Source organism: Achroia grisella, unplaced genomic scaffold (genome assembly GCF_030625045.1).
Source record: "Achroia grisella isolate CSIRO2021 unplaced genomic scaffold, CSIRO_AGI_Agris_v1 utg2870, whole genome shotgun sequence".
NCBI classification, from domain to species: domain Eukaryota; kingdom Metazoa; phylum Arthropoda; class Insecta; order Lepidoptera; family Pyralidae; genus Achroia; species Achroia grisella.
Window position 1 is genome coordinate 867,734 of NW_026712776.1, and position 19,335 is coordinate 887,068.

The 19,335-nt window shown below is 37.3% G+C and overlaps 2 protein-coding genes across 2 annotated transcripts; both read left to right on the forward strand.

The window, feature by feature from the left end:
* Window positions 1-1,461: 1,461 nt before the first annotated feature.
* On the forward strand, window positions 1,462-5,523 carry LOC131843199 (acetylcholine receptor subunit alpha-like). Its single transcript, XM_059191815.1, has 7 exons — window positions 1,462-1,568; window positions 2,635-2,774; window positions 3,641-3,685; window positions 4,260-4,369; window positions 4,669-4,849; window positions 5,013-5,128; window positions 5,214-5,523. The coding sequence occupies exons 1-7, from the start codon at window positions 1,514-1,516 to the stop codon at window positions 5,521-5,523; spliced, it is 957 nt and encodes a 318-aa protein (XP_059047798.1). The 5' UTR covers window positions 1,462-1,513.
* Window positions 5,524-5,562: 39 nt separating this feature from the next.
* Window positions 5,563-6,462, forward strand: LOC131843206 (acetylcholine receptor subunit alpha-like). The gene is made up of 3 exons (XM_059191821.1): window positions 5,563-5,762; window positions 5,919-6,165; window positions 6,247-6,462. Exons 1-3 carry the CDS (start codon window positions 5,563-5,565, stop codon window positions 6,460-6,462), a joined length of 663 nt encoding a protein of 220 aa, XP_059047804.1.
* Window positions 6,463-19,335: the final 12,873 nt, after the last annotated feature.

Genomic DNA, 19,335 nt, shown 5'->3' on the forward strand with positions numbered 1-19,335 from the left:
GTTCCAAAACACTCAAATTTCTAAAGTTATTAGGAGTATCAAATTTTTCTATTTGATTAGAAGAAATTATTCAATGTTTTTAGGAGTATTCTAATTGCAAGTTTTTAGGATTATTAAATTTTAAAGTTTTTAGGAATGTCTACTAAATTTTTTACTACAAAGTTACTTTTAATTCACTAAGTTCCACTTTTAATTATTTTGTACTCACTGTTCTTTAAAGTCCAAAGTCCTTTGTCACTTTCACATTTTCTTCACTTATCCACTTTTGTCACTTTTACTTTTTCTTCACTTATCCACTTTTGTCACTTTTCTTCACTTTACCTTTTCATAAACACTACGACGCGATATACTAAGCGAACGCGATTTTTTTTAGAATCCGGCTGTCGAAAGACCAAATGAAGACGTCCGCGCCGCGATATTCAGACAGCCCAAAAACCTCGAAATGAAACACCACATACGAGGGAAAGAGTATAATGATATCAAAAAATGGTGTTACAAAATACTGAATAATAAAATTTTACAATTGTGTATATCAATCGATGAAAACGAAATAATATCGAGTTTCAGAAATCTAACAGCGCCATCTAGTATTCATTTCGGAACTAAATTACGTAAACAACATTTGCATTCTACAGATAATCATTGTGAGATATATAACTTATTTGCTACATTATTTTTATACTAACAGTACTATTTAATTATACAGATACTATATTTATAATTAATACATACTAGATATAGTGGCGCCCTCAACAAGTACCGTCGACTACAAAATATATAACAGTAACCTTTACGTATAAACAAGGTAAAACATTATTTTATTGAGGATTTTTTTATACTACTGGATAAATTTCTTTTGTTCCCGATATCGGACGTTCAGAATGTATAAACGTGTTTAGCGAAGTTTGTAGCGGTGAAATGCAAAATGAATCTTTGAACACGTTTAAACGGTTTCTCACGTGTTAAATTTTAATATACAATTTTCAATAAAAATAAAGCCAATATTCTGAAGCATTAGCTATATTATTGTACAGTTTCACCCAAATCCTAAACTTTCGGGTTCATACTAAGAAATACTTTAGAAAGTTAATCGGACTTTACACGAATTATTTTATGTTAAATAAAGACACACCAAAGTCTAAAAAAAACACTGTTTACAAGAAAACCTTGGGAAAAATATAATACTAACTGACAAATAAATTATAATGAGTTAGGAAATACAAAACATACATTTTATACACCAACAAAGACAAAACTGTATTGGTTACCACCATCGTTTAGTCCTCTCTATTGTATATTATATATATGTATATACAATCGAGTATTTCACTACGTGGATTGTAAAATGAACCTTTCGGATGTGAATGACTGCAGGGCACGTGGTAGGCGGCTTGAGCCCGGGGGCAGCCAGGGGCAAGCGGCAGCCGCGCAGACAGAGCGCAGAGGCAGAGAGAGAGAGAGAGACAGCGCGCGCGGCCGCGGCGCGATGCGCTGACGCCATGCGCCGCCAGACATGTCACGTCGCGCCGCGCCCGCGGCACTGCTGCTGCTCACACTCGTACTCGTCGGTGAGTACACGCACCCACGCGCTCACACCCACGCACACTCACGGACTCTTACCCACACGCACGCTCACACGCTCACACACTGAGCGTGCGTGAGTCCGTGAGTCTGTGAGTCCGTACTCACAAACTCACACGCACACACCCTCACACGGTCACACACCACCAGCCGCGCGGACACATTTACAGATCCTGAAACACTAACCCCCAATATATTCGTTTAATTATTATCATATAATAAATAATAAACGCTCACCAATACTGAACACGTCACCGATGAAACACAATGCCATATTGAATTTCATTTAGGCTATTAGTAAGTTATCTTAGCGAGTTATTATTAGTAAGTTATGTTGCCAGTACCCTGGCGACACTCCCTCCGGCTCTCACTGAAAGAGCGCGTTTGTTGACTCACCATTAGATTTCTAATTATTACAACACATTTATTATCTGGAACAAAGAGGTGACATTTCTGATAAGAAATTATAAACACGACATCCGATTATATTTAAACAATTTATACAATGTAGTAACTAGCGGCCTCCTTACATGCGGACGGACCTCCCCACATGTAATATTAATAATGCGATACGGGCCTTTATATTTTTAACTTTTGATCTCAATGTTTCAGTTCGCTAGAATTCTCCGGGTGTTCGGAGACGAAACGTATATTCCACACACATATTAGAGACCGAGCTACAAATAATCAATACTTCTAATAATATCACGTTACACATACACACACACAATACATATGAAAAACCGCCTTCAATCAACCCTAATATAAGATCGGCACGGAATGAGCTTTGATTGCAAAAAGGATAACCATTATCTGGCACCTAGTCACGTATCGATGTCATTAACATTTCTCAATTGTAACAGATCTCAATTTGGTCACAATCGAGACTGATTAATAACATCCTTAGTAATTAGATGTCGCCATATTGAGATTAACTTTTTGAAAGAACTTAACTGTTTGAATGCCATGGCACATGGTCACAGGAAGGCCGCGAGGCTGAGTTGCATGTATGTATGTGTGTGTATGTGTGTGTGTGTGTGTGTGTGTGTGCAGGGTGCGCCGGGAACCCGGACGCCAAGCGGCTGTACGACGACCTGCTCAGCAACTACAACAAGCTGGTGCGGCCGGTGCTCAACGTCAGCGACGCGCTCACTGTCCGCATCAAGCTCAAGTTGAGTCAGCTCATCGACGTGGTGAGACATACATACTACTACTACTATTATATTATATTATATTATATTATACATACACTAGCCGACCCGACCACGCGTTGTTGTGGCTAATGTTCTTGAATAAAATAATATTGCGATAATAAATTGAGATGTAAGCTATCTTCCAAGTTGGATCAAATTGCACACAATGTGCAAATCAAATTTGCAATCGGTTCAGTAGTTTAGGAGTTCATCGCGGACAAACAACGTGACAAGTAATTTTTATATAAAATTATATATAGTGAGCTAGTGAGCTACGCGAACATTATGAATATTTAAATCAGCTATCTTAATACCTTAGTGCTATAACTCTAACTGAATTATAGATTTACAAATTAAGGCATCGAAGATGTCACTGCAGTGATAAGGTTATAAGTTACAACAATCGGTAACCCTATGCTCATGAGAGCTATGAGGTAAACTTGTACATATACAAACAACTTCCTGTGTCAAACGTTATATATCAAACGTTATATATGTACAACAAATACCGTTATATATGTACAATAAATATTTCTGACAGCTAGACACACTTCCGTGCAGAGAAGATTTAAAAGTAATTTTATATTTCAAAAGTACCACCAAAAATAACATGTTCAAAGATTCCCAAAATGATACTGGCTTTTAAAGGAAAATGTTCAAACAACAATCGATGGTATCCTAAAGCGAAACGAAGCCGGCCGTCCGTGAGGTGGTACGCAGCCGCGGATGAGACCGACCGATTCTATTATATTTACTTTCCACAATATCGACATTCAGTTTATTATTATTGCAAGCTATTATTATATACATAAACTGCAATGTACGAAGATGTATTCATATTGAGTGTTCTTGTCTTTCTTTTTCAGAATCTGAAGAATCAGATAATGACGACAAATCTTTGGGTAGAACAGGTAATGGTTATATGTGTTCACAATTATGTAATATCAGGTCCTTACATATGAAATTCGTACTGGCCACTTTGATCTAAAATATCTCTTTGGTTAGGAATTACCATTTCAAATTTATACAGTTAAATAGCTGCATGAGTAAATACTCATTTACCAAAAACAACTGCATGAGTAAATATTCATGCAGTTGTTTTTCGGAAACCGCAATCAATACGTTTTTTCTTTGCGTCACTCAGCTTACAAAATGGAATCAAATCAAATCAAATCAAATCAAATCAAATCAAATTTATTTGCACTAAACATAGGTTTACATTGGTTGTTATTGTAATATAATGTCCCATTATGTTTTGCCTCATTAGGCATGCAAAATATATAAATTTTAAATATTAAACACTTAAAATATCGCGTTATTTCCGAGTACGAGTTCCGCCGTGGCACGGGGTGGTGCTGCAGAAACGGCTCTTATAAAACGCCAATTTCATATGTTAGGACCTAATAATAACATACGGCTAGTAGAAGTCATAGACCAAATAAATTATAAACTAAAAAAAATCTAAAAACTGTATTTTTTTTTCAGAGTTGGTATGACTACAAGCTGTCATGGGAGCCCCGAGAGTATGGAGGTGTTGAAATGCTACACGTGCCCTCCGACCACATCTGGCGGCCGGACATTGTACTATATAACAAGTGAGACTCCCTGTATACTGTTACTGTACAACTAACTGTTTGATAGTACTCGTGGCTTGCGTTATTGCTATTGCTATATATATATATATATATATTGTACTAGCTTTGACCCGCGGCTTAGCTCGCATAACTTGATTACTGGCTGCTAAATGGCGCTGAAGTAGCAATTTTTTTTTTTAAATAAAGTTTTCTGTGTTCATTCTAATGCCACCCAGAGCATGTGTACATTTATAATATTAGTAAGGGTGTTTGCTCGCGTGTTGATTGGTTGGTGTGTGTACATGTTCATGGTGGTGCAGTGCGGACGGCAACTTCGAGGTGACGCTGGCCACCAAGGCGACCCTCAACTACACGGGCCGCGTGGAGTGGCGCCCGCCCGCCATCTACAAGTCCTCGTGCGAGATCGACGTCGAGTATTTCCCTTTTGACCAGCAAACTTGCGTCATGAAATTTGGCTCTTGGACCTATGACGGATTTCAAGTAAGAAGTTTATTTAAAGTTACTTTTCTTAAAGATAATTATACATATATTTAAAGTCTTCATAGACACGTGTAGAATATATACATTTATTATTAAGTAAATATACATTACCTCGTACTTTATGATGTAAAGACATGTGTTGATGGGAGTGTCCGGTGTGCAGGTGGACCTGCGACATATCGACGAGGCGCGGGGCACCAACGTGGTGGAGCTGGGCGTGGACCTCTCCGAGTTCTACACGTCCGTCGAGTGGGACATACTCGAGGTGCCCGCCGTCAGGTACCACTCACGTCAATTGTACACAACAAAGTGTCGCCACATTGATTACACTGAATAGTACAGTGAACACTTACTTGGTTCACAGGAATGAAAAGTTTTACACTTGCTGCGACGAGCCATACTTGGACATAACGTTCAATATCACGATGCGGCGGAAGACCCTGTTCTACACGGTGAACCTGATCATCCCCTGCATGGGCATCTCATTCCTGACCGTGTTGGTATTCTACTTGCCGTCCGACAGCGGCGAAAAAGTGTCACTCTCCATATCCATCCTCCTCTCGCTCACTGTGTTCTTCCTGCTGCTAGCGGAGATCATTCCGCCCACATCCCTGGTCGTACCGCTGCTCGGCAAGTTCGTGCTCTTCACCATGATACTCGATACTTTCAGGTAGGTGGTAAAACAGTCGAGTTCCATTTTAACGTATTCTACAATGTCGAATAACAGTCACATATGTACGTATGTTACCTCTTGCAGTATCTGCGTGACGGTGGTGGTGCTGAACGTCCACTTCCGGTCGCCGCAGACGCACACGATGGCGCCGTGGGTGCGCCGCGTCTTCATCCACGTGCTGCCGCGGCTGCTCGTCATGCGCCGCCCGCACTACCGTCTCGATCCGCATCGAAGTCGATTGTGAGTTACTTACGCCCACACCACTTCCCTCAGAAAACAGCCTGTTGATTCTTTGTTATTTTGAAAATTTTCGCAATGTACTTTATACTTACTTGTTACATAAATAGTTTACACTGGCATAGTTCGTCGAGACAATGAGTGCGTGTGTGTTGACAGCGCCGGGCTGGCGGCCGCGGGCCCGCCGCCGTGGGAGGGCTCCCCCGGCGGCGGCGCGCCCCCCGCGCCCGCGCCCCCGCCCCCGCCCCCCGCCGCGTGCGCCGCGTGCCGCGCCTGCCGCCTCCACGACGCGCCCGCGCTGTGCGACGCGCTGCGCCGCTGGCACCGCTGCCCCGAGCTGCACAAGGCCATCGACGGCATCAATTACATTGCAGACCAGACGCGGAAAGAAGAGGAGTCCACCAGGGTAACATACTGTTACGCTAACGTTTTGAATATCACGTACCGTAGTGGTCCCTTCGACTGTACTGTCGTTTTCTTTCATTAGGTCAAGGAGGACTGGAAGTACGTGGCGATGGTCCTGGACCGGCTGTTCCTGTGGATATTCACGCTGGCGGTGGTGGTGGGGTCGGCGGGCATCATATTGCAGGCGCCCACTCTGTACGACGAGCGCGCGCCCATCGACGTGCGGCTCTCGGAGATCGCGTACGCGACGGCCAAGCCGCGCCCCCCGCCGCCGCCGCCGCCGCCGGGCCCCCACTAGCCGCGCCCCGCGCCCCGCGCCCCGCGCCCCGCGCCCCGCCGCTCCCGGGGCCCCGCACCACGCACCCCCGGCGATCATAGAGACCGACGATGCGATGCGTTCGTCGCTCGTTCTATATTATCCGGCGCCCGAGGGCTCCGCACCACGTAATATTTTACGATGTTGTAAATAATATACATATTATAGTTTATACGACGAGCGATGCTATTAAGAATGACTCGAATTTCTTTTGATAGAGACGAATAAAACGATTGTTTATAACATGTCTTTCAATTTCAATCTCAATAGAAATCCTTGCAACAGAATGGAGTTAAGCAGCTTTGCCGTGTGCAGTGTAAGAGAATTATTTAATATTGATCAAACTTAGTATATTTTAGTTATTTTCATATTTGAAACTAAGGGATCCAGAGGGACTCAAACAATTACATGCAGACAAATAACACAATAGAATTTGGCACATTTAAAAAAAAAAAAATTAACATTAAATATCTAGTGTCGTAGTACTTCAATATGACCCGGTCATTGTATGTGAACATATTTTTTTTAATTTAGTTGAGCATGAAGCTAGTAGTGAATTTAAAACAAAAACATTTTCAACTAGTGTAAAATCAAAGTTTTGTGATTGGGCCACGTTTGGTATTTATAAGTCTAGGGCTAATCTTTACGAACTTTACGAAAAACGAAGCTATATATCCGGTCCGTTATTTCATGAAAATATTTAAAAAGGTTTGTCAGACAGTTAAGTCTCTTTATTTAGGTTAAATAATAACTAAATCTAAAGATAAAATAAAAGCCTCTTGGAAAGTAATAAATAGCGAAACTCGAAAAGTAAATGTTCTAAATAGCAAAATAGCTTTAAATATTAATAACAAATTGGTAAATTCCGACACAGAGATCGCGGATACATTCGAATCTTATTTCACTAATATTCCATTAATTACGACACAGGCTCTAAAATCTTCCCCGTCTGCTGCTGAAACTTTACTAACAGACAATGTTAGCAAGTCATCAGCTGTATTTAACTTATTTTTTTTTTTATATAAACCTGGAGATAACTCCTATCTCCAGATTTATTATGTTCAATTTAAATAATTATAACGTTGTCAGCTGCTGCAATATGATGTTCAATTTAAATAATTATAACGTTGTCAGCTGCTTCAATAGAAAGTCAGTTAACAGAGGCGGGTCTATGATAATTGCAAGAAATAATATTAAAGTAAAGGAACGTGCTGACATTGTTAGACTTTCTATTGAGTGTTGTATAGAATTATCTTGTATAGAACTAGAAAATTATATCCTTATATGTGTGTACAGGCCTCCTAATAGTGATTACAATGTTTTTGAAGGGGTGATGGAGTATATTTTAAAAAAAATATTTAATAGTCTTAAAAAAATTATTGTATGTGGAGATTTTAACGTTGATATTCTTTGTAACACACCCACATGTACAAAAATTATTAGTTTATTTCAGTCATTTGATTTAAGTCATGTCTTTCATGAACCCACTCGTGTAACTGCCACGTCTGCTACTTGTCTTGACAATGTTTTTTGTAACTGTGAGTATACAGAAAAATTCATAATAAATAAACTTCCTTCAGATCACTGTGGTCAAGTTGTTAAGTTTAACAGTCAGATCAATAAAGTCAACAATAATAAAAAATCAAAAAGACAAATAAATGTTTACAATATTAACAAATACAAAAGCGCGATTAAAAATAAATTGGATTTGCTGTTACAATATAGTAATAATCCTGATTATCTTTACACCAAGCTAATTACTATTCTATCAGGAGAATATGAACAATTTTTCAAGAAAAAAGAAGTTTATGTTAAATCTAAATTCACGGAATGGGCAACAGTAGGTATACTTAAAAGTAGAAATATTTTGTTTGATTTATACGATCAAAAAAAATATCGATTTGATGACAAATTCACCACTTATGTGAAAAATTATTCAAAAATTTTTAAAAAAGTTTGTATTACGGCTAAATCTAATTATATTAATAAACAAATTAACCAGTCTTCTGACAAAATTAAAACCATATGGGGCATTATAAATAAAGAAACCGGAAGATCTAAATTAGCCTATAATCAATTTGCATTAAATTATGATAATAAATTAATAACAGCAACAAAAGATGTAGTTAATGTTTTTGAAGATTTTTTTGCTAATATTCCGATTAATATTACATCTTCTCTGGACTCATCTCCATCTCGAGCAAAAATATTACTAGAGTCTAATATCGGTTGTTGTGCTTTAAGATTTAAATTTTCACATGTTAGCCCCGTTCATATCATAAAAATATTCAAACATCTAAATTTAAAAAATACAGAAGACCTTTGGGGCATGTCTGTAAAAGTAGTTAGTTCTTTCATAGATATTGTTGCTCCATATCTAGCTACTATTTTTAATAAATGTATTGATAATGGGACTTGTTCCGGCACTCCTTCAACACTCTTGAACGCAATATATTTTAACTGCAAAAAGTTGCTATTTAAATGTTCACAGGAGTATTGGATTTGTTTTCGATGTACCTGCGTTATTTTGTATTCTCTCACTTTTTCTTCGTCTACAAAAATCAATCGGTCTCCTCAAAATTGTTAAAAATAATTATTAAAATTCAATATTAAAAGCAAATTTGGGTTTCATTTGAAACTCCGATGTGTTAGCGAAGACATATTAAGGTGGCCCATGAAAAGAACAAAATTTTACCAAGATATTCGTAAATCAAAATCTCCTATACAACTACGCAACGTGGCGGACGTGTTCTACTACGTCGTATATCATCACAAAATCATCACGAGGATTGAATCGAAGTCAAGATTATCTGGGAATCGTCTTCATGTAATGAACAGTGAAGCAACAAAAGCATCACAGCATACACAGCGGTCCTGACTAAAAGATAAGTGCCTTCCCTCATTCCTTTACAATTATCCAAATTACTTTCATACAAAATCGCTTCTAAAACATATTTAATCTATCTTATTTTTATAAAATATATATTAATTATAAGTTAGTTATATTATTTATAGGTAACTATTGCAAAAAATAGTATAAATATACGTAAATACATAAAATAAAAAGTAAGAAACCACGAACAAAAGTGAGTAATAAAATACTTTTAGGCAATTTGCTTAACACATAAATGAGTAATTAGTTGATATATTTTCTTATTTCTCATTTTATATTGTTTCTGTCCACTTATATTAAAACTGTCTCTCTTTGGGGTATACAGAGACTATTATATAAAGAATAAAAATTGTGTAACCTACAATTCATTCCTGCTATTTGGTGAATTTATTGTGCAAACTAATTGTTGAACTTAAAATACAGCTATAGAACATGTAATATTGTTATATGTCGACTTATAAATATCGTAAAACTAGTAACATTATTATATTTAAACTCAATAAATATTAAAATAGTTGATTTCCAATATTAAGCAAATTAAACGGGTAGGTATCCGTATTAAAATTTAGGTCAGTTATTACAATGTTCTAACGTAATTTTGCCGACTAATTCCAGTGACATCTATCGCTGCGCGCGGGGTTGAGCTGTGCATTGAGTGACAGCGCGACGTTAAGCAGCTGCGTGAGCATCGCCGCTTTCGCTGAGCAGTGGTAGCCAAAGCAAGGAGCGTGAGAATTTTATTTGTTTTCTTTCTTACTTGATTACAATAATTATAAATAGTCACAAATTATACTTAAACCTAATTCAATATAATAACAACTAATACTTGTTTTGCAAAATGACCGATAAAGAGACAAATGCGTTGTCATTATCACAATCTTCATTAGGTACAATACGAAGTAATTTAAAGGAATTAGTTACAAAGCGTAGCTCAATAAAGGGACAGATAACAAAATTTAAAAATTATTTGTCACAATTAAAGGATCAAGATCAATTTTCTAATATTGAATTAGCAGAATTAAACATCAAAATAACTAAATTTGAAGGGTTGTCTATAAAATTTGATAACTTACAAAGCGACATTGAAGTTTTAAATGCAGATAATATTGATTTCGAAATTGAAGAACGTGACAATATTGAACGTGATATTATAATTGGCATCGCAACTGCTAAAACTTTAGTCGAGGCTCATACTGATAATGCTAAAGATCAGTCTCAGTGCTTTCACGATCATCAAGAAACGAGCTTTAAGCTCCCGCAAATCCAAATTTCTAAGTACGACGGTTCTTATTTGCGGTGGCTAGAATTTCGTGATTCCTATGAAAGCTTAATTCATAACAATAGCCGTATCTCACCCATTCATAAGTTTCATTATCTTACATCATATTTAGAGGGAGATGCAGCTAGAATTATTTCTAATCTCGAAGTGTCATCTGCTAATTATTCTGAGGCATGGAAAATTATTTGCGATAGGTATAATAACAAAAGATCATTAATTAATCATCATCTTAAATCATTATTTAATATACAACCACTCGGTCGCGAATCTGACAGGTCGCTGAGATTCTTAGTGGATCATGTAACTAAAAACTTGCGTGCGTTGGCCTGCTTAGACCAACCGACAGATCACTGGGATATATTATTGATCTATATGTTGTCTACTAAATTAGACAATATAACATTAATTAAATGGGAGGAACATAGAAATACTCTCGACGATGTTCCCACTTTAAAAGAATTTTATAAATTTCTAAATGATCGTGCCGATGTCTTGGAGTCTTTGACTCATAATAAAAATGATAATAACTTTCATAAAAATATACCCACAAATTCTCGTCATTCTATACCTATTAATAATACAAATAAAATAAATTCTCCAAGCTCACATCATAATCGTACTTCATATACAAAGTCTTTTACTAGTATTAATCAAAATAGTAATAAATACCTATGTATCATATGTAATGAAAATCATAAAATATATGATTGTTCCGTATTCAAATCTAAGAGCATACAAGATAGATTAACGGAAGTGTCCACATATAAGTTATGTCCAAATTGTTTAAGACAAGGCCATCCATTAAGTGATTGTCGTATGGGACCTTGCAGAATATGTAAGCAAAGGCATAATAGTTTACTTCATAATCCTCTAAAAGAGATTAAAAGTAACGCCGCTGTGAGAGATAATGATACAGTAGTTAACTTTCATAATCAAACACCAAATCAAGTTATACTCTCTACAGCATTAGTGGAAGTTTGTAATCCATCTACAAACCAATCAGAGAAAATTCGTGTGCTTTTAGATTGCGGAAGTCAGTCTTCATTTATTAGTAAATCTCTAAAGGAAAAATTATCTCTAAATTCAAATCATATAGATACTATAAGAGTTATTGGCATAGGTAACAACTGTACAAATAATATTATAGAAACATGTACAACGCAACTAAAATCATTAAACAGTTCTTATCAACTAAATTTATCGTGCTTAGTCTTAGACAAAATAACAAGTGAGATTCCTAAAGCTCCTATAAATATACAAAATATTAACTTACCTGAAAACTTGCCTCTGGCCGATCCTGTATTTCACAAACCTGCCTGTATCGATGTTCTGCTAGGAGCTGATGTCTTTTGGGAAATAATAGGTAATGAAACTCGGTGTATCGGTGAAAGGGGTCCTAAATTGATAAATTCAAAATTTGGCTGGATAATATCTGGTCCCATTCCTTCTAAAAATAAAAAATATAACAAAATATATTGCAATCATGCTTTAACTAAATCATCATACAATGATATAGATGATATCATTCCTAAATTCTGGGAAATCGAAGAGCTTCCTAAAAGGCCAATTCTCAGTAAAAACGAAAAACTATGCGAAAAACATTTCGTATCAAACACGACTCGTCTAAATACAGGTAGATTTTGCGTCAGATTACCTTTACATGACACTCCCGATTGTCTTGGAGATTCCTATAATCTTGCTAAAAGGAGACTACTAAATTTAGAAAGAAGATTTAGACGAAATCCATCTCTAAAAATCGATTACGCAAAATTTATCAATGAGTATACAGAGTTAGGTCATTTATCAAATTTAAATTTTGTAAAATCACTTAATTCATACTATTTATGTCACCATGCAGTCATGAAGGAAAGTAGCGAGTCCACAAAGCTCCGTGTTGTTTTTGACGGTTCTGCTTCCACATCATCAGGATATGCTCTCAACGATATTTTGATGGTGGGTCCAAATATGCAGGATTCTCTCTTCTCCATATTAATTAGAAGCAGACAATATAAATATCTTTTATGTGGCGACATAGAGAAGATGTATCGCCAAGTTGAAGTAAACGAAAATGATCGGGCGCTGCAACTAATATTATGGAGAGGAGATGAGTCTGAACCCATACAAACATTGAGTCTTAATACTGTCACTTACGGGACTGCAAGTGCTAGTTATTTAAGCACTCGATGTATTTGGCAAATCGGTGAGGAGCAGAATGATGAACTTATCAAAACCATTATAAAAAAGGACTTTTATATCGACGATCTCATCACAGGTTGTGACGATGAAGAGCAATTACGCTACATAAAACATTCAGTAACAAAGGCATTAAGTAATGGTTGTTTTAATTTAAGAAAATTTAAAAGCAATTCTAAAATTATATTTGAAAATAATTCATCTAATTCACAAGATAATTTAACAATTAGTGAATCAACTAGCACCCTCGGGCTTGGCTGGAATCCTTCTAGTGATAGTCTAAATTTTCCACTAAAAAATATACCTAAATATAACATGGTGACTAAAAGAAATATTTTATCAATTTCATTCCAAATATTTGATCCTCTTGGACTTTTAAGCCCTTGTATCATACAACCAAAAATTATTATGCAAAATTTAAGGAAAGAAAAGATTCAGTGGGATCAACCTGTACCACAAACTATCAGAGAGAACTGGCAAAAATATTGTGACAATATACAGTATCTCAAAGAATTTCAAGTACCAAGATTAGTTCTATGCAATAATCCAATCGAAATAGAACTACACTCATTTAGTGATGCTTCTCAGGCAGCATACGGTGCATGTATTTACATGCGATCCATAGACGCTAATAATAGGGTATCTGTTAAATTATTATGTTCCAAATCTAAAGTATCACCAATAAAACCAATAACTATGCCACGCTTAGAGCTTTGTGCTGCTCTTTTAGCGGCTAGGCTTAGTGGAACGGTTATAGAATCCCTACGATACAAACCAAATAATGTAATCCACTGGTGTGACTCCAGTATAGTAATTTCTTGGATTAATAGTGATGTTACCAAGTTAAAAACTTTTGTTGCTAATCGCATAAACGAAATTCAGGAAAAAACTGTAGCATCATCGTGGCGTTATGTTCCGACTGATTCCAATCCGGCGGATTTGATATCCAGGGGCGTTGATGCAGGCAGGCTGGTGTCTATGAAGCTGTGGTGGTTTGGTCCGCAATTTTTATCTGAAAATAAAACAAAATGGCCCAAATTAAAAAATAATAAAATAGTTGTAAACTTACCTGAAGTGAAGTCGAATCCTGTAGTTGTTGCTGAACCTGTAATAAAATTTGAAAGATATTCAAAATTAGATAAAATTATAAGAATATTTGCTTATGTTAGACGTTTTATTTATAATACTAAAAATTCTACAAATAAAAAATACGGTAATTTGTCATTAGAAGAATTTAATGAGTCTTTTATATTACTTTGTGCTATGGCTCAAAAACAAACATTCCCTATTGAATATGAATTATTACTAAAAAACAAACAGCTTAGTACTAAATCAAAACTATTACCTTTATCTCCATTTATGGACAAGGATAATGTAATGCGAGTCGGCGGTCGATTGGAAACGTCTGATTATCCGTATGAGAAAAAACATCCCATTCTATTGCATTCAACTCATCATTTAACTAAACTTTATTTCGAAAAAGAACATCTGCAAAATATGCATGCTGGACCACAGCTTCTTTTAGCTACGGTTCGAGAAATCATTTGGCCTATCGGTGGCAGACATTTGGCAAGACGAACAGCTAATAAGTGCGTAGTTTGCAGACGTGCTAGAGGTACTACTCTCCATCCTAAAATGGGCGAGTTACCACTACAAAGGGTAACACCAAATTTTCCCTTTCTGTCGGTCGGTATAGATTTTGCCGGTCCATTTTACATAATTAATCGTAAAGGTCGGGGTAATAAACTTATCAAGTGCTATTTATGCTTGTTTATTTGTTTACGATACAAATGTATCCATTTAGAAGGAGTCAGTGACTTGTCAAAAGATGCATTCCTTATGACACTTCGACGATTTATAGCGCGTCGAGGAAAGCCAGCAGAGATCTTCTGTGACAACGGTCGTAATTTCGTTGCTGCCGCTAAAGAAATAAATAACTTTTTAAAGGACAATGAAGATTCTTTACGTCATTTTGCCAATCAAGAGCAAATTCAATTTAAATTCACACCACCTTATTCTCCTCACTTTGGCGGGCTCTGGGAAGCCGGCGTAAAGAATTCTAAATATTACATAAGACGCGTGATCGGAAATAGTCACCTAACTTTCGAAGAGATTTTAACTTTATTTTCTCAAGTAGAGGCGATTTTGAACAGCCGTCCCCTATATCCTCTATCGTCCTCTCCCGATGATTTCCTTTGTCTCACTCCAGGGCACTTTCTCATTGGAAGACCGTTGCGTGCACTGCCTTCCCCCAATCTACAAGACTACAAAGAAAACAATTTGCAAAGATACCAAAGAATTGAGAAATTACGTCAGCATTTTTGGAACAGATGGCAGAAAGAATATATATCGGAGCTGCAGCAAAGAACAAAATGGAAGACCAATACTGCAAAATTGAAAATTGGAGACTTAGTCATTATTCAAGAAGATTACTTACCTCCTTTGTGTTGGAAACTGGGACGAGTATTACGTTTATTCCCTGGACCAGACGGCATTTCGCGTGTAGCTGATGTCAAAACTGCAGGAGGATGTCTACGACGCCCTCTAGTTCGATTTTGTCCTCTACCAAATGAAGAGGATTTTAAATATTGAAAGAAGCCTTTCAAGGTGGCGGGAAGATGTTCCGGCACTCCTTCAACACTCTTGAACGCAATCTATTTTAACTGCAAAAAGTTGCTATTTAAATGTTCACAGGCGCATTGGATTTGTTTTCGATGTACCTGCGTTATTTTGTATTCTCTCACTTTTTCTTCGTCTACAAAAATCAATCGGTCTCCTCAAAATTGTTAAAAATAATTATTAAAATTCAATATTAAAAGCAAATTTGGGTTTCATTTGAAACTCCGATGTGTTAGCGAAGACAGGACTTTTCCACAATTAATGAAATTTAGCAAATTAATCCCACTATTTAAATCAGGAGATAAATTTGAGCCAGGGAACTATAGACCTATATCTATTTTGCCAGTTCTAAGTAAGGTGTTTGAAAAGATAATGTTAAATCAAATGTTACAACACTTCAGGGATAACCGACTGCTTCACAGTCAACAATATGGTTTCACCGCCGGCAAGTCTACCACTGACGCAGGTGTAGCGCTGATAACACATATTTTCCAATCATGGGAGAAGTCACAGGATGCACTCGGAGTTTTTTGTGACCTATCAAAGGCATTTGATTGCGTGGATCATAAAACACTTTTGTACAAGCTCGAACATTATGGTATAAAAGATAATGATCTAAAATTAATGAGAACTTATTTAGAGGATAGGGTCCAAACTGTAGATATTGACGGTATAAAATCTAAGGGAGCTAATATTGGGATAGGCGTTCCACAAGGGTCAATCTTAGGCCCCTTTCTCTTTTTAATTTACATAAATGACCTTCCCTTTATGGTAGAGAAAATTGCAGATATAGTGCTGTTTGCGGATGATACTTCGTTAGTGTTTAAAATTGGACGTCAAACTAATCAATTAGACGATGTAAATTGTGCTATGTCTGCTATATTAAATTGGTTTACATGTAATAACCTATTATTAAATTCCAGCAAAACAAAGTGTATAAAATTTACACTTCCTAATGTAAGACCAATAAATACACAGTTATTGCTTAATGACGAAATAGTAAATTTTGTTAATGATACAGTTTTTTTTAGGTATAACAGTGGACTCGAAATTACAATGGGGGCCCCATATTTCAAAATTGGCCAATAGACTCAGTTCAGCTGCATATGCAATTAGAAGAATTAGGCAATTAACAGACATGGCGACGGCTAAACTTGTATACTTTAGTTATTTCCATAGCATTATGTCATATGGTATACTACTGTGGGGTAAAGCAGCCGATATAAATACTATATTTATTTTACAAAAGAGAGCCATACGTTCTATTTATGGTATGGGTTCAAGAGAGTCATTACGTCAGTGTTTTAAAGACTCAAATATCCTCACCGTTACTTCACAATACATTTATGAGAATATCATGTATACGCGGAAGAATTTAGACAGTTTTAGAAAACTTAAAGACTGTACAAATAGAAACTTACGCAATAAAAATAAGCTAATTTTACCTAAATGCCGCCTGCACAAAGTCAGTAATTCATTCTATGGTAATTGCGTAAGATTTTATAATAAACTGCCAGAATCTGCACTAAATCTGACAGAGAGGCAATTCAAATCTTATATTAAACAATTTTTATGTAAGAAAGCCTATTACAGGATAGACGAATTCATAGAAGACAACATATCAAGTAAATAATTAGTTTATTAGCATACAACGTTATAATTTGTTTATCTCATTGCTTTCTTGATTCAATTATTTTAGAAATATGAAAGCGTAGCGGGTTTTGATTTGATTGCCGCATGCATTCTTATGTGAAATGTGAATACTATAAACATCAGATGGCAATTGTGAGTAGCTATGACGTGGTCTGGTGTTTTGAGTAGTCATGCTCACTAAAATGTCCAGACTTGTGGCGGCGTGGTGGGCCGGGTCATTGGGCTCCCTAAAATATGGTCGAGCGCAGTGATGGCTGGCTCATCCGTCATACTCGTGAACGGGTGCTGCTTGTAGGGACTGGTCTGCTCTAATCACTATGACTGATTTCCTCTTATTAATTGTTTAACCAGTTGGTTATGTATTCAATATTTTTTTTCTTTTTGAGTATTTAATTGAATTAGTGCTAATCGGTGGTTTGTATTCACACACTTAAACTTAAATTGTAAGTAAGAATAAATTATTTAAAAGAGCAACACACAAGTTTCTTGCTTGTTCTTCTTGTGATGAGACAGCATTCCGAATGAGCGGTAGATTAAAAAAAAAAAATGTTATGACTATTCAAAAGTGCTTCAATGTAAGTTTATTTGAATAAATGATTTTCTATTCTATTCTATTCTATTCTATTAAAAAAAAACAATAAATTATAGACCTCAGACAATGTTAGCAAGTCATCAGCTGTATTTAACTTATTTTTTTTTTTATATAAACCTGGAGATAACTCCTATCTCCAGATTTATTAAAAAAAACCCAATAAATTATAGACCTATATCCATACTCCCAGCACTCAGTCATCATCATCATCATCGCAGCCCGGAAGACGTCCACTGCTGGACATAGGCCTCCACCAAAGATCTCCACGACGATCGGTCCTGCGCTGCTCGCATCCAATGCCTTCCAGCGATCTTGACCAGATCGTCGGTCCACCTTGCTGGAGGCCTTCCCACGCTGCGTCTTCCGGTCCGTGGTCGCCACTCGAGGACTTTACTGCCCCAACGGCCATCTGTCCTACGAGCTATGTGCCCTGCCCATTGCCACTTCAGAGTCGCAATTCTTCGAGCTATGTCGGTCACTCTGGTTCTTCTGCGGATCTCCTCATTTCTGATTCGATCACGCAGAGTAACTCCGAGCATAGCCCTCTCCATTGCCCTCTGAGTGACTCTGAGCTTCGGGGCCCATAGTTAACGACCACGTCTCTGTTCCGTAAGTCATCACTGGCAACACACATTGGTCATAAAACTTCGTCTTGAGACACTGCGGAAATTTGGACGTAAAGATATATCGGAGCTTCCAGAACGCTGCCCATCCGAGTTGGATTCGACGATTGACCTCTTTCTCGAAATTGGATCTACCTAGCTGGATAGTTTGCCCTAAGTATACGTAGTGATCGACAATTTCGAGTGTAGAATCTCCGATTTTTACGGGAGCAGGTACGACATGGACGTTTGACATAATTTTCGTCTTGTCCATGTTCATTTTAAGACCTACTCCTTGTGAGACTCTACTGAGGTCTTCGAGCATTTTGCTAAGGTCGCCTTGTCTGATACCTCGCTGCAGTTGGATAGGCTTTGATTTCTGGTCGTGGAGGCGAACTGACATAGTGGCGTTTTCATACAAACATTTCAACGCTTCGATATATCGATAGTCAATTTGGCACCGCTGGAGAGACTGTAACACAGCCCACGTCTCGATCGAATCAAAGGCTTTTTCATAGTCCACAAACGCCAAGCAAAGTGGCAGGTTGTATTCTTCGGTCTTCTGAATTACCTGCCGCAGCGTATGAATGTGGTCTATGGTACTGAAGCCTTTTCGGAACCCGGCTTGTTCGGGAGGCTGGAAGTCGTCAAACCTGCGCGCGAGACGATTCGTGATGACTCTCGAAAACAACTTATAAACATGGCTCAGCAGTGCTACGGGTCTGAAATTCTTCAGAAGCGATTTGTCTCCCTTCTTGAAGAACAGAACCACCACACCCCTTTGCCATGCTTGAGGCGTTCTGCCCTCGAGGATGACGGAGTTGAATAGCTTCTGGAGGATTCGTAAAACAGGTCTACCTCCTGCCCTCAGAAGCTCAGCAGTAACTCCATCATCGCTCGGCGCCTTGTTGTTTTTAAGTTGTTTAAGAGCCATACCAATCTCGTACAGGCTGACGTCCGGGATATCTTCGGTATAGTGTCGGGTTAATTTGGCTCTAGGGTCTTTCGCCGTGTTGTTAACAGG